Source organism: Chanodichthys erythropterus, chromosome 18 (genome assembly GCF_024489055.1).
Source record: "Chanodichthys erythropterus isolate Z2021 chromosome 18, ASM2448905v1, whole genome shotgun sequence".
In the NCBI taxonomy this organism is placed as follows: domain Eukaryota; kingdom Metazoa; phylum Chordata; class Actinopteri; order Cypriniformes; family Xenocyprididae; genus Chanodichthys; species Chanodichthys erythropterus.
The window spans coordinates 6,500,948-6,524,045 of NC_090238.1; the positions used below are offsets into that span (position 1 = coordinate 6,500,948).

Below are 23,098 nucleotides of genomic sequence, written 5' to 3' on the forward strand. Positions count from 1 at the left end.
CATCCCTTTTATAGCTAATCATGTTTCAGACCTGATATCAATTAACTTAATTAGTAGCTAGATGTTCTCCCAGCTTAATATTTTCAAAATTTCTTGCTTTTTCAGCCATTTGTGGCCCCTGTACCAACTTTTTTCAGACCTGTAGCAGTCATCAAATTTGAAATGAGCTCATTTAGTGGATAAAAGTGTAAAATTTCTCAGTTTAAACATTTGTTATGTTATTTATGTTCTATTGTGTATAAAATATTGGCTCATGTGATTTGAAATGATTTGAAAGTTTTAACAGTTACCAAACAATGACAAAATATTATATAGGTCACAAATGCCTTAAAGGGTCATGAAACCCCCCTGTTTTAGCCTGGTCATTCACACTTCTGAGCTGGAAACACTCTGTAAAAATGGGCGTGTAAAGCTCTGGAAAAGTGAGAGTGTAGAGGGGGGGAAGAGGGGAGAGAACAACCAATGAAGCACAGACATAGAACACACTCATTATACAGAATAATGAATATTAATATATGAGCATGGAGAAAATGACAACAAACACAAGGGAGAAATGCAAAAGAATATTTAATAGGGCTTATAATAGGCTACTTTGATTACGTTTACGAGCACTGCAATCTCAAAATCAGTCTTTTGTCTATTAGAATGATCGTGTCGTCACGTTCAGATAAGCTACACCACTGTATCAGTGTCCAGTTTGCACATATAATTCATTTGAAGAAGACTTGATGAAATATGTGTGCAAAACTACACCATGCTGGTTAATGTTTGATGCAGGAGAATGTGTGAAATAAAAACTTTAAACACGGATACTTTATTCTGTATGAGCTATGTGCCACGTGGCTAGTGTAATTAAACTCATCGCGGAGCTGAAACCGATCATATGCGCGCTCCGCGTGTATATCATAACAGTCGTATTTTTCATGTGTTCGTATTCAAACTCCAGTTCTGACCCCATCACGAGCAAGATACAAACAACACGTGCTGCTGTGCTGAAGGAAACAGCCTACGGCTCACATGTTTGAACTCAGCTAGAGCAGGCAGAGGAGAATGAGCCGCACTTTTGTGACATGTGAATTCTCCGCTGTAATGCGATCTCACGCGAACATATTTTCCATTTGTGCTGGTACATGAATAACATTAATGAGTAACTTTAGTGTTTTCAATGATGTGCAGCCTATACATATCTGTTTACATCTCAAAAAAAGTGTTTTGGGGTTTCATGACACTTTAAGTAAATGTTTCTCAACTCTTTTTATAAACAACATTGAGCACATTATAATTATAATCTCTGATGATAACAAGCATTCTGTCACATCGCAATCCTTCACGCAGCATCTGCCAGCAGCCGCTGGTGCGCCAATGCAGTTATTTTTATCGATTTAAAATACAAGTACATCAAACATACACGTCATTTGACATTGTAGTTTTTGCATATGCCAAGTACTTTATTACAGAGCAAACAAAGGCTGCCCATCTCGCTCATTGACAGCAACTGATTCTTCCATTCTTCTTACCTCCACTGTGCTGATGCTACGACTCTTGTTGTTTGCAATGTGTTCCTTCATTGATATGTTCCTCGTTTCGTTTTTCTCCTCTAATAACAAATTTGTCCATTTTGATCACTAAATTTAAAAAAACAATGGCTACTATTGGAATTCTGCCAAAGCGCGCTTGTAAGTGTTTGCTTGTAAGCAGGCTGCAGGTTGAGAACCACTGGCTTAGAAGAACTCAATGTTGCAACAAAAACTACCAACTCTCTCTTTTCCATCACTTTAGACATGGTTGCTCCTTTGTGCTTAAAGAAGATTAAGGAAAATAGTCAGATGCTGTGGTATAACAAACACACTCGGGCCCTCAAGAGAGCTGCCTGAAAAATAGAGCGCAGCTGGAAGAAAACAAAACTAGAGGTATTTCACATTTCGTGGAAGGAAAGTGTTATTCTACAGAAAGGCTCAAAAACTCAAGAACTGGCCCTCTGACTAAGCCTGGTTTCTCCAAAGGTTTTTTTCTCCATTTTGTCACCTGATGGAGTTTGGATTCCTTGCCACTGTCAACTCTGGCTTGCTTAGTTGGGGACACTTAATTTTTTTATTTATTTATATTTTTTGCCAAACTGTTTTTTAGATGAAATTAACTAATTTAATAATTTATGATCTTTGCAACAGAACTGAATCAACACTGAACTAACTTTAGCTTAACAACAGCCGAAATGCATAATTTTCCTGTTATCACTGTAAAGCTGCTTTGAAACAATCTTTATTGTATAAAGCACTATAAATAAAGGTGACTTGACTTGACATAAAAACTTAAATGTAAAAAAGTACAGCTGAGATTAGTTTGAAGCTATTGTGAAGAAGCAACTAATATACAAAATTATATTTGGATCCAATATAACTGCATCATAAAATGCAGTAATTGCATATGTACAATTTTATTTAGCATTTTATAATATTTTATGCAACACAATAGTGTTGTATTGAAAATTACATCATTAAACTCTTGAGACTCTGAGAGGAAACCCTAGAGACTGTTGTGTTACCAAGCATCCGGAAACACCAGTCATTACAGGAGGGAAGTGCCAAATGCGTCTGCCACCAGCTTCAGTGAGAATATTTTGTACCCAGACTGAGGGCTCCCAGATGATCTGATAAACTCAGTACTGTGATCACTCATGTCTCAGAGAAAAAAAACTGTTGCCAGAGATAATAATATCCAGAAATTGGGTTAGTTAGTTATACTTAGTGTTGGGTATAATGCATTACTAGGTAATTAATTACTTTTCCCTCAAAAAAGTAAAGTAAGGGTGTCTCTTAATTTTTCTGTATATTTACAGTTACTTTTGATGTAATCGCATTAAATAGCTTAGAACAATTCTATATAAACAATAGTTGGTAAAAGGGTTAGGTCACACAAAAATGAAAATTCTGTCATTTATTCCTCACCCTCATGTCGTTTCAAACCTGTAAGACTTTTGTTCATCTTCAGAACACAAATTAAAGGGGACCTATTATGCAAAATTTACTTTTGCATGGTATTTGGACATAAATGTGTTTTGGCAGTGTGTACACAACCACCCTATAATGATAAAAATCCAACCACTCCTTTTTTTTTTAAATCCCTATAAATCATAAGCAGTGTCTCAGAACAAGCCGTTTCCAGATCCCTGGCAGTGTGACATCACAAAAGCCACAGGCCCCGCCCACGAATGTTGACAGACACTGCTGTTTTAACATAGAACCGCTCTGAGCGTTTTAATTGTTCTGTAGCTGGATGGATTAATCCACATAGCTGTCTCCATTTACTCCCTAAATCTGAGCCGATGAGAACCAGGTGGATTGATTTTGTTTTTGAAGAAAATGCTCCGTCAGCTCTGACAAAATTTGTTTATGTCTGCGCGAATCATTTCACACCGGACTGCTTTGTGAACGAATGTCAATACAAAGGGACAATACAAAACATACAGTCTCCAGAGTGATACTGGATACGGCAGTAATGAGGGTGAGAGCAATTTATTACAGATCTTTTTAATGAAATCTGAGAGCTTTCTGTTCTACATTGACAGCTACGCAACTACCACTTTCAAGCTCCAAAAGTATTCCATGTGTTGTAACTTTAAAAATTTTATTAAGCAACGTGGGTGATTTGTTTGCGCCGAAGCTCACAGGCACCATCTTGTGTAACTCAACTGGGCGAAGATGATAAGGGATTTAGAGGCTTTTTAGGCTAATTAGTAATAAGTAATGCAATACTTTTTGGAAAGAGAAATTAGTACAGCAAACTAATTACACTGTTGAAGATGTTATTAGTAGCTAATTAATTAGTGTAACCAAAACTGGTTATAGTCTTATTTTCCACTCTTTTCTAAAGCACTTTGAGCTTGGACATTTTATTTTTTATTTTTTTTTTTTTACACAAAATACAAATTAAACATTGACAAAAAAAAAAAAAAAAACACAACTCACAAACTACAAGTTCCCATTTTGTGAGCTGGAATCTTGAATGAAATTTGTTGTAAATGTATGTAAGTATAACTAATTTAATAAAATAAGTAATTCTGCTGAGGTTATATTAAACAACAGGGAGTTGCACTAAAATTTTCTCTGTTAGTGTCACGTATGGTAAGATCCATGTGCAGCTTTAATGGGGTAATCAAAAAAAAATTGAGATCCATGTGCAGCTTTAATGGGGTAATCCCAAAAAAATGGAGAAACCAGAAACCATACATGAAAACACCATAACAAAAGCAGAAACAACCCAGGTATAAATAGGCAGACACTAATGAACAAACACAAAACAGCTGGGTGCAATGAAACGGGATAATGAGTCCAGGAAGTGGTTTATGGGAATTGAGGTCCAAAAGTGGTGAAGCAATAGTCCGGGTTGGAGTGCTCTCTAGTGGCTAACTAGCAGTGGCGTAACTTTGTTTTAAAAAGTGGGTGGGACAGAAATGTGTATGTGTGTGTGTGTGTGTGGGGGGGTATTGTAATTGTATTATTACAATAATAATGATATGATATTAAAACTAATATGATAGTTTCTTCCTTACATCTGCTATAATACAATATGTCTCGAGAGTATGTATATTAGTTAATAAATACATGGATCCGCTGCTAAAAATAGATTGTCCTGATGGACTGGAAGCATTATTTTCGTTTAGCATGCAAGAGATTCTGGGTTCGAATCCAGCCATGTATGATTATTTTTTTTTTTTTCTCATTAAAACCAAAGATGTTCGTCAGTGATTGTATATCAAGAGCAGGGACACGTTTATGTGTATTTTGTTTTGTGATTCAACGTAACGAATAGAGAGTCTCTGCAACAGTTAAGCATTACATTGAAGTACTCGTCCGTGTGAACACTGCGCAGTGTGCACGAGCGCCAAGAGAACACTGTTGCGCCTCTGATAACAGCGACAAGGAGCACTCAACATGATTTCAAAAACAACACATCCCAGCGCCAGATCGCCTATTATTAACACAAATTGATAATCAACTAGAGGTGTTTCTTTTGTATTAGATATCCGCGAGATGCTGCGATATGTTTCAAAAAGTGGTGGGGACAACATCAACCATTTCAAAAAGTGGTGGGGACATGTCCCACCCGTCCCACCCGCAAATTACGCCTATGCTAACTAGGGCACTCCAACTTGTGATCATGACAGTACCCCCTCCTTACGGAGCGGATCCCAGATGCTCCAACCAAACAAAATATCAAACAAAAAAAACTCAGTAGGGAGGTGTACTGGAAGAGGACCAGGGGGAGGGATTGTGGGCCAGGTCCAGAGCCCCTGACTGAAGGCCAGGGGGGAACTGGAGGAACAGACCAGGCGGGTGCCAGCATGTCTATAGTCCTGGCTGATTGCCAGGGCGGCGCTGGAGGAACTGACCAGGCGCGTTCCAGCAGGTCTGGAGTCCTGGCTGAGTACCAGTGCGGTGCTGGAGGAACTGACCAGGCGGGTTCCAGCAGGTCTGGAGTCCGGGCTGAATGCCAGGGTGGTACTGGAGGAACTGATCAGGAGAGCTTCAGCAGATCAGATGGCCTGGGCAGCGGCGGCAGGGCAGACGGCCTGGGCGGCGGCAGCAGGGCAAGGTGCTTAGGTGGCGCCGACAGGGCAAGACGCTTGGGAAGCCAAAGAACGACCTCTGGGGTGGTCTCCGGGCCTACCACGGGCTCTGGGAAGGCCTCCGGGCCTTGAGGGAAGGAGGAAGCCTTTTTCCTCTTCTTCCTCCTCTTACGTGGGTGAGGCGGTGGCTCTGTGCCTACCTCCTGTGTGGGCACTGGAGCGGACTCACAGGCTGGAGCGGTCTCACAAGCAGGAGCGGCCTCATTGGCTGGAGCGGGCTCTGGGGAGGACTCACGGGCTGGAACGGGCTCTGGAACGGACTCACGGGCTGGTTCGGGCTCTGGCTGAGCAGGTGTTGGGAGAGATAATTGACAAAGCCACAAAAATCCAGGATTTGAAGCCCCTCCAACTCCCATTGAGGCAGAAGGTCCTTGAGACACTTATTAAAAATCTCCTTAAGAGCATCCTCATTATAATTTAGCCCCACCGCCATCGTCCAAAAGGTCTGGGTGAAACATCCTACCTCCCATCCCTCTTGGCGTAGAGTCATCAACGCCCGAAGTCCAGCCGTTCGCTCCCTCATTGTAGCTGGAGGAAGGATCCAGAAACCCATACTGCTGGACCTTTGCATGATGGTGTTTTCTGTCACGTATGGCACAGAGACGAGAAGGTAAGATCCATGTGCAGCTTTAATGGGGTAATCCAGAAACGTAATCCAACAGGCAAGGGTCAAAATCCACACAAACAGTCCATACAAAAACAAGAAAAACACAAGGACAACCAAAACGGAGAAACCAGAAACCATACATGAAAACACCATAACAAAAGCAGAAACAACCCAGGAATAAATAGAGAGACACTAATGAACAAACACAAAACAGCTGGGTGCAATGAAAGGGGATAATGAGTCCAGGAAGTGGTTTATGGGAATTGAGGTCCAAAAGTGGTGAAGCAATAGTCCGGGTTGGAGTGCCCTAGTTAGCCACTAGAGGGCACTCCAACCCGGACTATTGCTTCACCACTTTTAGTCTGGGTTGGAGTTCCCTCTAGTGGCTAACTAGGGCACTCCAACTTGTGATCATGACAGTTAGTTGCCATTAAAACTGCATTACATTTTTGAGAATTGGGTCTGTCAAACTAAAACCGGTTAAACCACATTAAAAAAATATGAGTCTGTTATAATGTTTTTTATGTAGGCCTATTGGTAAAGTGTTTTTCACTCATTTTAGCTGGGAGCAAATTGCCACATTAATATCAGGGAAGCTGTCATGTATTTTATATGTTATATAGGCTACAATTTAAAACAATGAATGGATATTTCTATATGTTGCTGTTTTATGACTTGTTCTTTGCTTATTTTGCCACTGTAAAAATCTACTCAATAAAATTGTAGCAACAGATTACAAGCAATATTATTAATTAAATTCAACATATAAAAATCTGAATTAATCAAATTAATTCCTTAGAAGTCAACCATTTAAAATGTGTCAAATTAGCAAACACCATTACAAAACCCCACAAATTGACATAAAAAGCAAAGAGTCAAACTGGCCAACTAAATAAAACACTGATCACCACGATAGTGATCAATAATTGTATTTTTAATGAAATCTGAGAGGTTTATGTCACTCCATTGACAGACTACACAACTACCACTTTGACTCTTCAAAAAGTTCAAAGAGTTTTTAATTCATCTTTGACGTCTGTTATTCAGATATTTTTGATTAAATTAAATTTTACTCATTTTAAATGGTTGACATCTAAGGAATTTATTTGATTATTTCTAACTCAATTCTATTTGTTGAATTTAATTAATAATATTGCTTGTAATCTGTTGCCAAAATTTAATGGAGTAGCATATTACTTTTTACAGTGTAGGCTATCATTTACCATAATAGACTACAATGGCAGATTCCCATTGTGGGAACTACTGCAAAGTGTTGCCTTCCCTTCAGGGAATGTTGTCAGAAAGGGTCAAATAACAACATCTTTTTCCTGAACATTAAAAGTGGAAAAGCATGTTTTTCTAGTCTTAGTCTCCTAGTTAAATAGTATTATTTTATTAGGCTAAATATTGTTGGATAATATTAGTAATAATAATAAATATAGCCTACAATTAAAAAGTATTAGTTTTATTATTGTTTGATGATGACGATGAGGATAAAAATAATAGGCTAGGCCTAATAATAAATAAAATGGTATTTGTTTATTAGCTAATATTGTTTGATAATAATAATAATTTTAAAATAAATCGAATTGTTTTATTATTATTATTTCATTACCATTGATTCAGTATAACTGTATTGTTATTGAGTGTCACGGTGGGTGATTGCCCTCATCTTCATCATAATCACCATCTAATGTTGGTACTGTTGACTTTGCTGAAGGTTATTATAGATAACTGTCATAGACCGTCATAGACCCATCGCGCTGATCCCGAGTCAGTGCGCCGCAGCGGCGTTTCTCCTGCACATCCGGGTGTCGGCTCGACAGCGCAGACTCGTCGCGGTGATTGCAGCGCTCTGCGTTTCCGCGTTAGCAGTGGGGGAACCAGCTGAGGGGAGGGAACGGAACACAGCGAGATTGGCCAAATCTAACTGGATTACGCGGTCTGTGTCGCGATTAAAATGAAAAAGAAGTGACATTTTGATCCTCCGGCCTCGTTTAGGAAATGAGCATGGGATTATGACATTCGCTCGGGCACGAGACGGGATGACAACACTGCCTGACATGTGAGACATCAGGACGAATACAACTACAGTGCGCTTGTGTGGCTGTCTCCGCCACCTTCTGTTTATGCACATTTTGCATTCGTTTTGCATTTGCTGGAGGTAATATGAAGAAGTTTAATATCAGGAAGGTGTTGGACGGCTTGACTGCGGCGTCCTCTTCCTCCTCCGCCGCTGCCGCCGCGTCCCTTCAGTCGGGAAACAGGGAGAATGACATGATTCAGGAGACCCTGCAGTCAGAGCATTTCCAGCTCTGCAAGGTGGGATTAGTTACTGTGATCTCATTCAGGGGGGGTGAGTGTGGATGTGAGTGGCGCCAACTCGCCTCAATATTCTAATCATATTTTAATTTGCATATAAGAGCAGCTCGCCAGCGATCGATGGTTTTCAACTCAGTCGGTTAAGTCACCCCATACTCGTTTTTAACAGTCACCGACTGGAATAATCATCCACAGGTCGGTTCATCGAGATAAATCACGTCCGAATTGACAGTTGACTAATAGGTGGGGGTTATTTTAAGACGAATTCATTTACTCTTCAATCACTTTTGGAACAGAGAAACTGATTAGTTAGTATGAGGTAAAATGAGTCATTTTGAATGACAGGGTAATTTCTGTCACACCGGAAGGCGTGTCAGTCTCGTCTGTCAAGAAATACTTGTGCTTAATATCTTGTCTAGCAATTTAATTCGGATTTTAAAACAGAATGGCCTCTTTACTAGTGTGAATGGATGGTTTATGTTGTAGTTCGCTGCCTGTTGAAAATTGTAGTAGCCAAACTAATAATACAAATAAAGTAGTATTAAATTTTCTAAATTATTAATTAAAAAAATATATTGTTCGATAATAATAACATAATAATAAATTAAATTGTTGTTTTGCAGTAAAAAAAAAAAAAAAAAATAAAATAAAATAAAATATATATATATATATATATATATATATATATATATATATATATATATATATATATAAACTAGGCCAGTGTTAAATATTTTGTTCACTAACAATATCCCAAATGTTTCCAACTGTTTGTAAATTGTGAGAAAATTGCAACTTTAACCAAGGCTCCGGGACGTGAGAGGAGTCGCCTGTCAATTGTCATACCATTTTATTTTGTAGAAACCATGGAAACACCAAAGTCGCTTTAATATTTACATGTTTGAATAGACAAGGGAACAACTGTTTTGATATATTTATAGACAGAAAACTTATTATTGTTATATAGCTCAACACCTTTAGTCTTATTGTTTAAATCTAATTTTCTTGATTTTTTTTTGTGAGTACTTTACCATGCATCAGAGAAAAACACTATATTGGCAAGTAGCTAACATAGCATAATCAGATGCAGCTTTATTTTTAGTAACAGTAATACAGAATTTTCTCGATCATACAATATGTTTTAAAATTAATCGCATGCCATTTATCAACACAAGCCATCCAGCATTTAATATGATATTCTAAAATTGATCGATCTTACTGCAGTGTCTCAAACAAGTGTCTCACAGCAGCCACCGAGTAACGTTGTAACATTTTCAACACACTCAAATATAAACAGAGCTGTGTTACCTCATACTCATGACCGGAGAAGCGGTAGAGGCGCCAGCGACTGTGTCATAATAAAAGTTCCGCTGCTAGTGAGGCGTGTGTTGCGCAATCGCTCCAGCGGCCTCTTTCAGCTCCCACAACACTCGGCCCTGCTCTGCTTCATACTACAGTAACGTTAATAATCACATCCATGAACATGATTTCTTCCAGAGTCCTATCCCGATTCTTTTCCACCGTTCGTTGAGGTGGAGACCACATGTCCCAAGATTCCGCACTCAAACGTGGCGTCATGAAGCTACGCCTTTGTTTTGAATAGGCCTCTAGCGACCTCTAGCGGACAGAAAATTTTACATATTGCACCTTTAAATATTGTTTGATATTATTATTATTATTACAATGAATAATAGTAACAATAATAATAAAAATACTACATTTTAAATAATACTTGATACCATTTATTTATTGATATTGATTCAATATTCAAGATTTGTTACTGTGAAAAGCCATCACGATGAGTGATAGTGGATCTTCATCATAATCATCCTCTAATGTTGGTACTGTTGGTTTTCTGAAGGTTATTATGAAACAAGGGAAGCTGATTCAAGTAGATTCAAGGTAGAATGATGGACTAATTTCTGTCATACTCATCTGTCAAGAAATAGCCTACCTCTCTTGTCTGTTTTAGAACAAAACGCCTCCTTTACTAGTGTGAATGGATGCTTAAAAAACTTAGCTAAAGGATTCATACCTGAGATAAGTCCATTTAAAAGTGACCACAGTTTAGGGTGACCATATTTTGGAAGAACCGGGGACATTTCCTTGTTCAGTAGTCAAATTATTTAAATTTTGTTTTTTAATTTTTGTGGGTTCCATTTACTATTATTTTATTATTAAAATTATTATGATGTTTGGGGGTCAGACTGACCCTAACTGGCTTTATTACAATTCACTAAAAATAGGCAATGGTAGCTATTGCAAATAGGAAACAGGTTAAAATAGTATTGGGTCATTCTGTATCAACTCAACAGGGAACTCTGGGTCAAAATGACCTGAAATTACAATAGGACTATTAAGATACCACTTAAGATACCGTCTCTCTACAAAATAGTGGATTACTCAGTAAATATAAATTCATGACATTTAATATTTTGGCTTTTATCACTATTTATGTATGTCTTTCTTCAGAAAAATGTTAACAAAATCAAAAATTTGAGCTGGAGAAGTTTCTGAAATGAGTTTCTGAATTGATTTGACACAGAATAACCCTATTATAATTTACTTTACAAAAACACATAATAATGTAGTAAATATGATAACTAAAACTATTTAACAAAAAAATATATTTTATAACATTTTCTAATTATATTATAGTATTTCCATTTTCATAAACTGTAAATATACTTTATATAACAACTGTTTAACTCTTCAAATGTTGTTTGTGCATTTGTGAATTGTTGCATTGACTGTTTAAAAATGTATGCAAAACTATACCGCACCCTGTTCAAACCCTGTTATATAGTACAAACAAACAGTATCACTTTAACATTAGTTAACACGTGCCTACTTTGAATGATAATGGTGGAATAGTTCTTATCGCTAATAAAAAAAAAGGCCTTGCTGACTTTCAGTGATTTGTGTTTTGAATTGGAATGAATTATTATTCCTTGTTTGTATTCCTCAACATGGCTTATTGATATATTGTTCCTATTTGTTTTTCTTTGATCAATCTACCTCATGTATATTGACTCAAAGTATCTCATGATGAGTATGCACCGACCTAGGATGTTTCTACAAATGTAATGTTTAATTAATATCGTGTTTTCTTTGTTCAAGTCTTTCAGAGATTATTTTGCTATGAATGATTGACATGGAATGATGTTATCTGTCCTGCATATTTTCCAAAGGAAAAATTAAAATATGATAATTATTGTTATTTACTGACCTTCATGTAGTATTCCCAATGGAACACAACAGGAGAATTGTTGTACATCTTTACGCAGATCTTTTTCATGTAATAACGTCTGCAAATCTCATTGAAAGCATGGTAAAAGCACGCTTCATATTCTAGTCTTCTGAGGCTGTGTGAGGGACAGATTGTAATATAGGATATTTCCTGTCCCATTTTTAATGATGACGTCTAAAGTCCCTACCAAAGGAAGTAGTCCCTTTTAGCAATTTGTTAGCAACCGCCGATTTTAAGACACAGTATAAGTTTAAAAAATCATTATAACGGGTGTGTTTTATGTCATAGATCAAAACGTGAAAGTATTTAGAGGATTTGTTAACCACAGACCTTATTTCAGGCGATTTAGCCAAAACCCATTCAAAAAACCCATAGACTTTACGGCGTTGGAACCGGAAGTCCTAAAATGCTAACTCGCTTCCGGGTTTTGCCTACAAAAATGCGTCATCCCTGAGGCACTCTATTGGTGCATTGTGTTTGGTCACAGGGAAGATTATCAGCAAATAACAACTTACATTTCTGTCAGTTTCTCTTTAAAGTGGCTTCAGAAGAATTCAAATATAGTGCACTTGATAGACCTTGACAGGTTTAGATGCAAGAACTTTAATTTGTGTGAACTATTCCTTTAAGAACACCATTGTCATGTTTGTAGTTTAATGCAAATCCTGTTCTGCTTCACAGACACTGCGACATGGCTTTCCCTATCAACCCTCTTCCATGGCTTTTGACCCAGTACAGAAAATTCTGGCTATTGGCACACAGAGCGGAGCCCTAAGACTGTATCCTTTTTTATGAAGAGCTGGCAACCTAGCTAGCCTAACTTACTTAGGAAAAATAAGTGTCAAATGGGGATGTGTTGTTTGTCCTCCCACCCTTCTGTGTTGGAAGTATTGTTGCACATAGTAATGGACTTGTTCGAAGCATGTGCAGCTCTTTTTTTCCTAACCTCCACACAAACATTTGATTATGTAAGTTGCAAAATACAAGTAACAACATCCTCTGGCAAATCCACTTCTAAGAGCCTTTCTGTTCCCCCAGGAGATATGAATATTTACCCTAGAGAACCATCATTGGAGCTACAGGCTCAACACAACTAAAGGAAAAACACCCAAGCTTGTGGGAAAATTTGTATGAACATGATAAAAACATGCCTAGAAATCAACATGCTTAGTATTATTGATTTGATTGATTGATTGACTGATGTGATGTGAAGGCAGGAATATGACATTAAGGCAATATGATATTTATAATATGATAATGATATTTTATGTGGGTAAAACGCTCTTAACTGTAGTAAAACCATGTGGCTCGTTGCTTTTATAATGTAAACAGATGTGTTTATGCATTTATTCTCAGTAAATGTTCACACTTTAATATTCAGACAAGTAGGCAGAGTTATTGGCCACCAATGGTGAAATTCTCAGATATGAAATGGCCTGGCCGATACATGGAGTACCTCCATTGCTTGACTAAAATGCAAAATAAATATATAAACATTGAGCATTTCAAAAGTGGTGCTTCATATGCTCAGTCATCAGTGAGAAGGTCAGTTGATTCCAGGCGGTAAAAATCAAAGGAGCCCGTTTCTCACAGAGTCATGTATACGAGCAGCCTCATTTCACAGGCACATTTCCTAGAAGCAGGGTCTTTATTCCTAGAGGAGCTGCGCTCATTAATGATATCCACTGTGGCATGAGCAGCTCTGTTGCCATATGTTGCAGAGCTCGTCTCATCATTGGTGCTGCCGACTATCTGCCAGAATGCCACCTTGCACGTGCTGGAAACATCGCTGGTCCTGCTGGGCACGTCTGTTAGAGCCACACACACTCAGCCAAGCTGCTCCAGCTTATTTAGTCCAACTTAGTGTTTTCACCTTCAGATATATACCACACCATTATTTCTGTCAAAGGAAACATGGCTATAGCTGGGTGGTGTATACTGTGCAACGGAAGACGTTTGTTAACTGGTTGAGATTCTGTACCACTCTTGTGGCTTAAAGGGATAGTTCACCCAAAAATGAAAATTTGATGTTTATCTGCTTACCCCCAGGGCATCCAAGATGTAGGTGACTTTGTTTCTTCAGTAGAACACAAATGATGATTTTTAACTCCAACTGTTGCGGTCTGTCAGTCGTATAATGCATGACAATGGGAACTTTGTCTATAAGAGTAAAAAAAACATGCACAGACAAATCCAAATTAAACCCTGTGGCTTGTGACGACACATTGATGTCCTAAGACACGAAACTAGGGCTGTCGCGATAACCGCAATTTCGTAATACCGCGCTTTTTACGAGCCAACCGCAGAACACTGCAAAAACCGCAGCAACCGCGATATTTGCATGTTTTCTATTTTTTGAAAGGCTATGTCCTTCTCGTTTTACAATTCATACACGTGTACTAAATATTAAATAAGGTAATAATGATAGCATAATGTGTACCATGGTGATTTGTACAGAGGCTCCGTAGATTTGCACTAAACAAGCCTAAACAGACAGTGAATGTGAGAGAGATCGACTGAGCGCGTGCGATTACCTGCGTCTGTCCTTCAGGCCGAGATATATTCGTGAAAAAAAGTTGTCGTGTCCAAGGATAGCGAAATCTCTGCCTAAGCATCGAAGCATTACTGATCAGCTGAGCCTTATAAAGTGGCGCTCAACGTTAAAATGATTTCAACAGCTTGTTTCATTTCATCTCTCTTGGAATGAATCTGCGTTTTCGAACGTGCAGTTGAATGAACAGTTTAAAGACTCAAAAACAGTCCCTTGCCGCCACCTTGTGTCATAACAATGTAACTGCACTGACTGACAGCCCGTCTAGAACGCGCAGAGATGAGTAACGTTAGTTCTGCTTATACTCGTGAAATATCAGCAGAAAGTCTTGTTTAGTCAGATTCGATGATCGTAACTAACTATTATACATACAACAGCTCTTCCATCTTATTGTCAGGGTTATGTTCTGTTTTGTAGACCCTTATTTTGACATTCTCTTTACTTCAATGCTCTTTTTAGTTTCGTTATTGAATATGATCTCTCTCTCTCTCTCTCTCTCTCTCTCTCTCTCTCTCTCTCTCTCTCTCTCTCTCTCTCTCTCTCTAATATATATATATATATATATATATATATATATATATGGCGGTAATACCGCATATCGCGCTATTGAGCCACTCAAAAATACCGCAAGGGAAATTCCTTAACCGCGACAGCCCTACACGAAACGATTGGTTTGTGCGAGAAACCGAACAGTATTTATATAATTTGTTACCTCTAATACACCACTATGTCCTTGAGCATCCGGTTAGTGAGGTCTGAACGCGCTCTGACAACAGAAGTGATGTCTCGCACTCATTGAAGTATAAGCGCAAGAGATCACTTCCGTCATCAGAACGTGTTTTCAGACACACACCGGATGCTCAAGGCAGTTGGACATAGTGGTGTATTAGAGGTAAAGAATGATATAAATACTGTTCAGTTTCTCACACAAACCGATCATTTCATGTCTTAGGACATCAATGTGTCGTCATGAGCCGCAGGGTTTAATTCGGATTTGTCTGTGCATGTTTTTTTTTTACTCTTAGGCCGTGTGTCCACCAAAGCGTTTTTAGCCAGCTGAAAACGCTTGGCGCTCTGCTTAAAACACTTAGCAGTGAGCGCTTGAGGGCGCTTCTGCAGCGCAGCGTTTTTTCCGTTGAGACACTTTGTTGCTATGATAAGGAATATCCGCGTCACTGTTACTTATAACTGATTTTGCAGGTAATTTGTTTCAGACTAAAAATGTTCACACAATGTGGAATTACTTGCTATGTATGTTCGGAGACCAGCAATATTAATTTCTCATCCATTTGGTTTCTGATTGTTGATATCGCTGTACAGCAAGAGTGTGACAAGTGGTCGGAGTTGTATTTGTCCCGCCCCTCCTCCTCTCTGATTGGACGGCTGGCTAAAAAGTGACAGTGATGAGCGCAGCGTTTTACTCAAAGTTGAACATTCTTCAACTCGAGGCGACCGGTAAAAAATGCAGAGCTATCGGCACTTGAGCATGAAAAGACGCTCAGCGCCTCGTTACGCTCCTGTCGTTTAAAAAAATGCGGCGCTCCCATTGAAAACAATTGAAAGTATGCTAGCCGCTGGAAAAAACACTTTGGTGGACACACGGCCTTATAGATTGACATGCATTATACGACTGACAGACCGCAATGGTTGGAGTTAAAAATCATCATTTGTGTTCTACTGAAGAAACAAAGTCACCTACATCTTGGATGCCCTGGGGGTAAGCAGATAAACATCACATTTTCATTTTTGGGTGAACTATCCCTTTAATATCTATTTTAGTGTACATCTTATGTTCTGTAAATGGTCACACAAAATTTTGACCTTTTTTCCTACTTCACTTCACTGCTGTGCGGTGTGATAAATAAATTAAAATGTATCATCAAATGAGTTCATCATTAAAATAGTTCTGGTGTATAGCATGTCTACTTCCCAAACACATTTGTGTGTTCTTCATACCTCGTACAAGTAAACATTTTGTGCTTTTATTTTTGTTCATCATTTTTTTTTAGTCATATTAATTTCTCCTTTTAAATGGTAAGCAATCAGTTGTTTTACATTTAGAATGTAATGTTTGTATTTGAACCGTTTTTGCTTATAAGGAACTGCTCGGAACTGCTCGCTTCCCGGTATACTGACATTATTTTGTTATAATATCTGTTTCAAACATTACAATGCTCATGATAACATTTGTTAACTCTACAATAAGTAAATCCACTTCATCAGTTAATTACTCTTCTACAGCAATGCCATAGAAATATACACAGCTACCGCAAAAACTGAAGTTAACCCTTTAAAGGATTAGTCCACTTTCAAATAAAATTTTACTGATAATTTACTCACCCCCATGTCATCCAAGATGTTCATGTCTTTTTTTCTTCAGTTGAAAAGAAATTAAGGTTTTTGATGAAAACATTCCAGGATTATTCTCCTTATAGTGGACTTCAATGGCCTCCAGACGGTTGAAGGTCAAAATTACAGTTTCAGTGCAGCTTCAAAGGGCTTTAAACGATACCAGATGAGGAACAAGGGTCTTATCTAGTGAAACGATCGGCCATTTTCGAAGAAAATACAACTGTATATGCTTTATAAACACAAATGATCGCCTTGCACATGCTTCCGCGTTCCTCATAGATTTCGTTAACGAAATTAACACTACTTCCAACTAGTGATGTGTCGTTCTTGAACGATTCATTCATTTTGAACGAATCTTTAATGTGACTCGGGAATAACGAGTCGTCTCGGGGGGTGATTCGTTCAGTCGCGCATGTGCAATATTCTACAGGTTCTGTACTGCTAGTAGTAGTTCACCTGTTGATTCAATTGATTAGTTCATTTCATGAGTCTTTCGGGTTTTTGAGTTGTTCCTTAATCACGTGACAGACCCATACACTAAACCAATGCATTCTGAGCCGGAAAGAGAATTGATTAGTTCTTTTTATGAGTCTTTCGGGTTTTTGAGTCCTTCCTTAATCACGTGACAGACCCATACGCTACCAATGCATTCTGAGCCGGAAAGAGAATTGATTAGTTCTTTTTATGAGTCTTTCGGGTTTTTGAGTCCTTCCTTAATCACGTGACAGACCCATACGCTACCAATGCATTCTGAGCCGGAAAGAGAATTGATTAGTTCTTTTTATGAGTCTTTCGGGTTTTTGAGTCCTTCCTTAATCACGAGACAGACCCATACGCTATGCTGTGTGACCCAAGCACATTATATTTATTAGTAAATAACGTTAACTCTCCAGTTTTGTTTGAGTTTGTGTTACAACTGTTAAAGCTGAAGTTATCATAACCTTGATGTTTTAAACTAACATTAATAATTCAAATTCAAAATGTTATTTGCTTTTAATTTATGTCATTATGTCCTTTTTGAGCAATCTTCTTATACATATATTAGACCAATATGTCAAGTCTGCCTAGGAAAAGCAATTATTATAACAGCAAACTCAAAATTGGAGTAAAAATGAACAAACTAGGCTATAAATACTTTGTATTGTAGGCTTGGATTATTATATTATTATATAGCCTAGTGTTTATTTACAGATAGACAGTCAAAAAGATAAATTAATCAATATTTTATTTATAACAGGGCTTTATTTATTTATAATAACACACCACAGATCCTCAAGAAACAGTAACAAAAACAGTGACAGAAATGTCAGAAATAGCGTATGGGTCTGTCACGTGATTAAGGAACGACTCAAAACCCGAAAGACTCATGAAATGAACTAATCAATTCTCCTACCGGCTCAGACTGCATTGGTTTAGCATGGGGCTGCCTGTCACGTCGTTAAGGAATGACTTAAACCCAAAGACTTGTCAGATAAGAGGTGAGGTGAGCTTAATCAGCTTGTCATAAACTGAAGACCCAGGTAATGAATTAATAATTTCTGAATCTTATAGCAGTGTAGTTTTGTATTGGATCAACGTTTGCATAAGTAGTAGATGTGTTAGGGAAGTAACACGTAACAATTTTAATTACATTTTGCTCAAATGAACGAAATGACTCAAAAAAAGATTTGTTCATTTTGTTGAACGAGACTCAAAAGTCCGAGTCTGTAAAATGATCCGAACTTCCCATCACTACTTCCAACCATTTTGTTCAACTCTTAATGAGTGCTGAGTCATCCCACAGTCTGAACTTTACAATGAATGTAGCCAATTTGATTAACTCCTAAGTAGTTATTTGCTGAAAAAAAATGTTTTCATAATTTATAAAATATTTTTTGTACTACTGTATGTAGTGCAGTGTCAGAAACATCATACAGCTCAGATAGTCATGTGTCATTTGAAAGGTCTTGCGGAGTAGAATACAACAAGCATAAATGCTTTGACTAAATTTGAATGAGTTTTTGTACATGAAGCCTCGCAAGACCCATATGTAAATAATATACCAATGCTGCACAACGCTCGTAACTTCAAGAAACATGCTCAGATTGTGGAAATATGCACATCATTATTTACAGCACATACTCTTGATTAAAATTGGTCCAAACATAATACAATGAGTCGATCATGAGATATTCCTGATGGAATTACGACACATAAAACCCCATGGGTGCACAGACGCTGGCTAAAAACAGATGTAGCTTTCACGTGGCATTTTCAATTATAACTTCAAGAAACATGCATAGATCGTAGAAAAATGGTTCATCATTACTTATAGTGGATGCTCCTGATTGAAATGAGTCCAAAATAAACATAATCTCCTTATTCCTTATGGAGGAACAATTTTAAAAATGCCCATTAGGGGGTGTCAAGGACTAAACAAAAAGGCAACCTTGGTTCCAAATGCTGTAACTTTTGATTACTTTATGCTATCACCACAAAATTTGGTCCAGATGCAGCTCACGTGTAGGGGAACTTCAAAAAAGAGTTGTCCTCCTACCTTATTTCTTTCCTGAGTTATTGCATGTCAAATAAGAAATGATGTAAAATTACAATAAAAAATAATATATTTTTTTGTATTTTATCAGCAGTTCCTCAGCATGACAATAGTCAAATGTAATAAAATAATTTAATATTTTCCTCTTAAAATTGAAAAAGTTTTCTATCAATCGATACCTAGTTATCAGTCTTTACTTTTGTGTATGTCACTCAGAAAAAACAACTCTAAAAATGCCTTCAGGGCTTACACAAAATTCTAAAGACAGCTACGGTCTGGTTTCTCTGGTGCATCCGGTCTGTATAATGTGTTATACCACCCACCCCTACTAAAAAGGTTGCAAGGCCAGACGTGGTGTTGTCAGATTTTAGTTTTGAGAGTGGGAGTGCACTGGTATTGTGCTTTTGTAATGGTGTGCAGTAGATGGTCCATGACTTGACTGTATCAATGGCATTTTGTCAATGTAGAAAGTCACAAGCCACCCACCAGGTCAGTCTTCACTGCTGTGAAGAGTTGAGTTGATTGGCTCAGTCCTCATGCTCAGCTGTTGCCTGGATGTGTTAATGTGCAGCAAGAGCTGATGGGCTTACTGTCATTCAGTCGATTGGGCTATTTATCAAAAGACAGGATGTATCGATTTGCCTCATTGGCCCCAGCATTGGGGAACACCGGCACAGCTCAGCAGACACAAACTCAATGTGTTGTTTACTAACAGTAAATATCTAATTTTACATGATTGGTCCCTTGTGTCTCAATCTGTGTGTTCATATAGAAGCCTTGCAAGACGTCCAGGAGGTTTGGTGGAGTTTCAGCTGTCTTGGCTTTCTTATAAATACAAGCAGTTTAAGATGTTTGGCAGCACAAAAACAGTGAAGCGCACTTTAATATGCAGTCTCGTCGCTGCTTGGTAGTGTTTTTACAAACTGCAGCAATAAGGAGCAAACATTTTTTAGGTTTTATGCATGAATAATTTACAAATTGATTCTTGTTGAAAGCTTTTTGTTCTGATTATACTATGTGATCTGATAAAGTTTTGTGCATGCTAAAACAAAGACTTTAGTGTTTCTTAAACACGCTCATTGGCAGTATAATCGATTAAGCTTTTAAGTTTAATGGATATTTTTCTATATGAAATCTAAATCTTTTGTGTTTAACACAAAAAGATTTGTGCAAAACTTGAGCCTGAGTCTGATTCAGGCTTCACATTTTGTGAAACCCTCTTTTGCATTTGTGGATAGAAACACCACAAACCACTGTGGTTTACCAAATGAGGAAGTTCATTTTAGAATGCAACTTCTTTCATCTTTTTTTTTTATTTTGCAGCTGTGTCACTAAAGACGAGTACTGCATAATGTTGTAAGAATTTTAACCAGTCAGGTGATGCTGTCATAGGGTTAAAAAGCTTGTGACTAGCTTACTGAGCCAGGTCATTCCTCATACTTGGGTTCTTGATTAATTTTGGAAGACCTAAAGTGTACATTAGTGCACAAGTGTATGAATGGTGCAGTTTATCTCTGCTGTTGTGGGTTATAAGTATAAGTGTTTGTAAGGCCAAATGTTACAATTTATAGTCCATGCTTGGATAAAAAGATTCAATACACTAAAATGCAAAATATTAAACTTTTGTGTGTAACTTAGTCTGCATTTTTGTCCTGCAGACATAAATGATATCTCAAATCAGGTGACTTGTGAAAAGGAATCTTTACAAATTTGCTCAGGATGTAAACTTCCAGCATTCATGTTTTCTTTATGTAGTATTACTCATTTAATAATGCTTTCATCTCCTAACAAGAATGCTTTGTTGTTGATCAGCAACTGAAGCATGAGCTGTTAAAGCTCCGCCCTCTTTTGGAAAGCAGGCTAGGAGTAGCAGCTCATTTGCATTTAAAGGGACACACACACAAACGGCGTGTTTTTGCTCACACCCAAATAGGGGCAAATTTGATAAGCTATAATAAATAATCTTAGGGGTATTTTCTACTGAAACTTCATGGACACATTATGTGGACACCAGAGACTTATACAAACCAGATTCCACAAAAGTTGGGACACTGTACAAATTGTGAATAAAAACGGAATGCAATAATTTACAAATCTCATAAACTTATATTTTATTCACAATAGAATATAGATAACATATCAAATGTTGAAAGTGAGACATTTTGAAATGTCATGCCAAATATTGATCATTTTGGATTTCATGAGAGCTACACATTCAAAAAAGGTTGGGACAGGTAGCAATAAGAGGCCGGAAAAGTTAAATGTACATATAAGGAACAGCTGGAGGAGCAATTTGCAACTTATTAGGTCAATTGGCAACATGATTGGGTATAAAAAGAGCCTCTCAGAGTGGCAGTGTCTCTCAGAAGTCAAGATGGGCAGAGGATCACCAATTCCCCCAATGCTGCGGCGAAAAATAGTGGAGCAATATCAGAAAGGAGTTTCTCAGAGAAAAATTGCAAAGAGTTTGAAGTTATCATCATCTACAGTGAATAATATCATCCAACGATTCAGAGAATCTGGAACAATCTCTGTGCGTAAGGGTCAAGGCCGGAAAACCATACTGGATGCCCGTGATCTTCGACCCTTAGACGGCACTGCATCACATACAGAAATGCTACTGTAATGGAAATCACAACATGGGCTCAGGAATACTTCCAGAAAACATTGTCAGTGAACACAATCCACCGTGCCGTTCGCCGTTGCCGGCTAAAACTCTATAGGTCAAAAAGGAAGCCATATCTAAACATGATCCAGAAGCGCAGGCGTTTTCTCTGGGCCAAGGCTCATTTAAAATGGACTGTGGCAAAGTGGAAAACTGTTCTGTGGTCAGACAAATCAAAATTTGACGTTCTTTTTGGAAAACTGGGACGCCATGTCATCTGGACTAAAGAGGACAAGCACAAACCCAAGTTGTTATCAGCGCTCAGTTCAGAAGCCGGCATCTCTGATGGTATGGGGTTGCATGAGTGCGTGTGGCATGGGCAGCTTACACATCTGGAAAGGCACCATCAATGCTGAAAGGTATATCCAAGTTCTAGAACAACATATGCTCTCATCCAGAAGTCGTCTCTTTCAGGAAAGACCTTGCATTTTCCAACATGACAATGCCAGACCACATACTGCATCAATTACTACATCATGGCTGCGTAGAAGAAGGATCCGGGTACTGAAATGGCCAGCCTGCAGTCCAGATCTTTCACCCATAGAAAACATTTGGCACATCATAAAGAGGAAGATGCGGCAAAGAAGACCTAAGACAGTTGAGCAACTAGAAGCCTGTATTAGACAAGAATGGGACAACATTCCTATTCCTAAACTTGAGCAACTTGTCTCCTCAGTCCCCAGACGTTTGCAGACGGTGTAATATAAAAGTGGTTGTAAAAAGAAGAGAGGATGCCACACAGTGGTAAACATGGCCTTGTCCCAACTTTTTTAAGATGTGTTGATGCCATGAAATTTAAAATCAACGTATTTTTCCCTTAAAATGATACATTTTCTCAGTTTAAATATTTGATATGTCATCTATGTTGTATTCTGAATAAAATATTGAAATTTGAAACTTCACATCATTGCATTCTGTTTTTATTCACAATTTGTACAGTGTCCCAACTTTTTTGGAATCGGGTTTGTATTACATCTTGTGAAAAGGGGCATAATAGGTCCCCTTTAATATACAACAGTAAATTAAACCACTTAAGTGGAGTAAGAAATGTTGAGAAACGTATCTGAATGAGGAAGTGCCATCCAGGAACTGTGTGCTGAAACCTGATATCATCTTCAGTTCTCTTCATGCTTATTTACAATTCATGCTTGAAGAATTTTTTATTAGGCTTCAGCATGGTATAAATTGAATT

The 23,098-nt window shown here is 37.9% G+C and overlaps 1 protein-coding gene across 7 annotated transcripts in view; it reads left to right on the forward strand.

Moving 5' to 3' along the window:
• Positions 1 to 8,056: 8,056 nt before the first annotated feature.
• stxbp5b (syntaxin binding protein 5b (tomosyn)) overlaps positions 8,057 to 23,098 on the forward strand; it is a 78,454-nt gene continuing 63,412 nt past the window's right edge. For all 7 annotated transcript variants that reach the window (XM_067368479.1, XM_067368482.1, XM_067368480.1 and 4 more), the window contains exons 1-2: positions 8,057 to 8,555; positions 12,487 to 12,584. In XM_067368479.1, the coding sequence (XP_067224580.1) occupies positions 8,403 to 8,555; positions 12,487 to 12,584 (251 nt within the window). In that variant the 5' untranslated portion in view covers positions 8,057 to 8,402. The remainder of the gene's footprint in view (positions 8,556 to 12,486; positions 12,585 to 23,098) is intronic.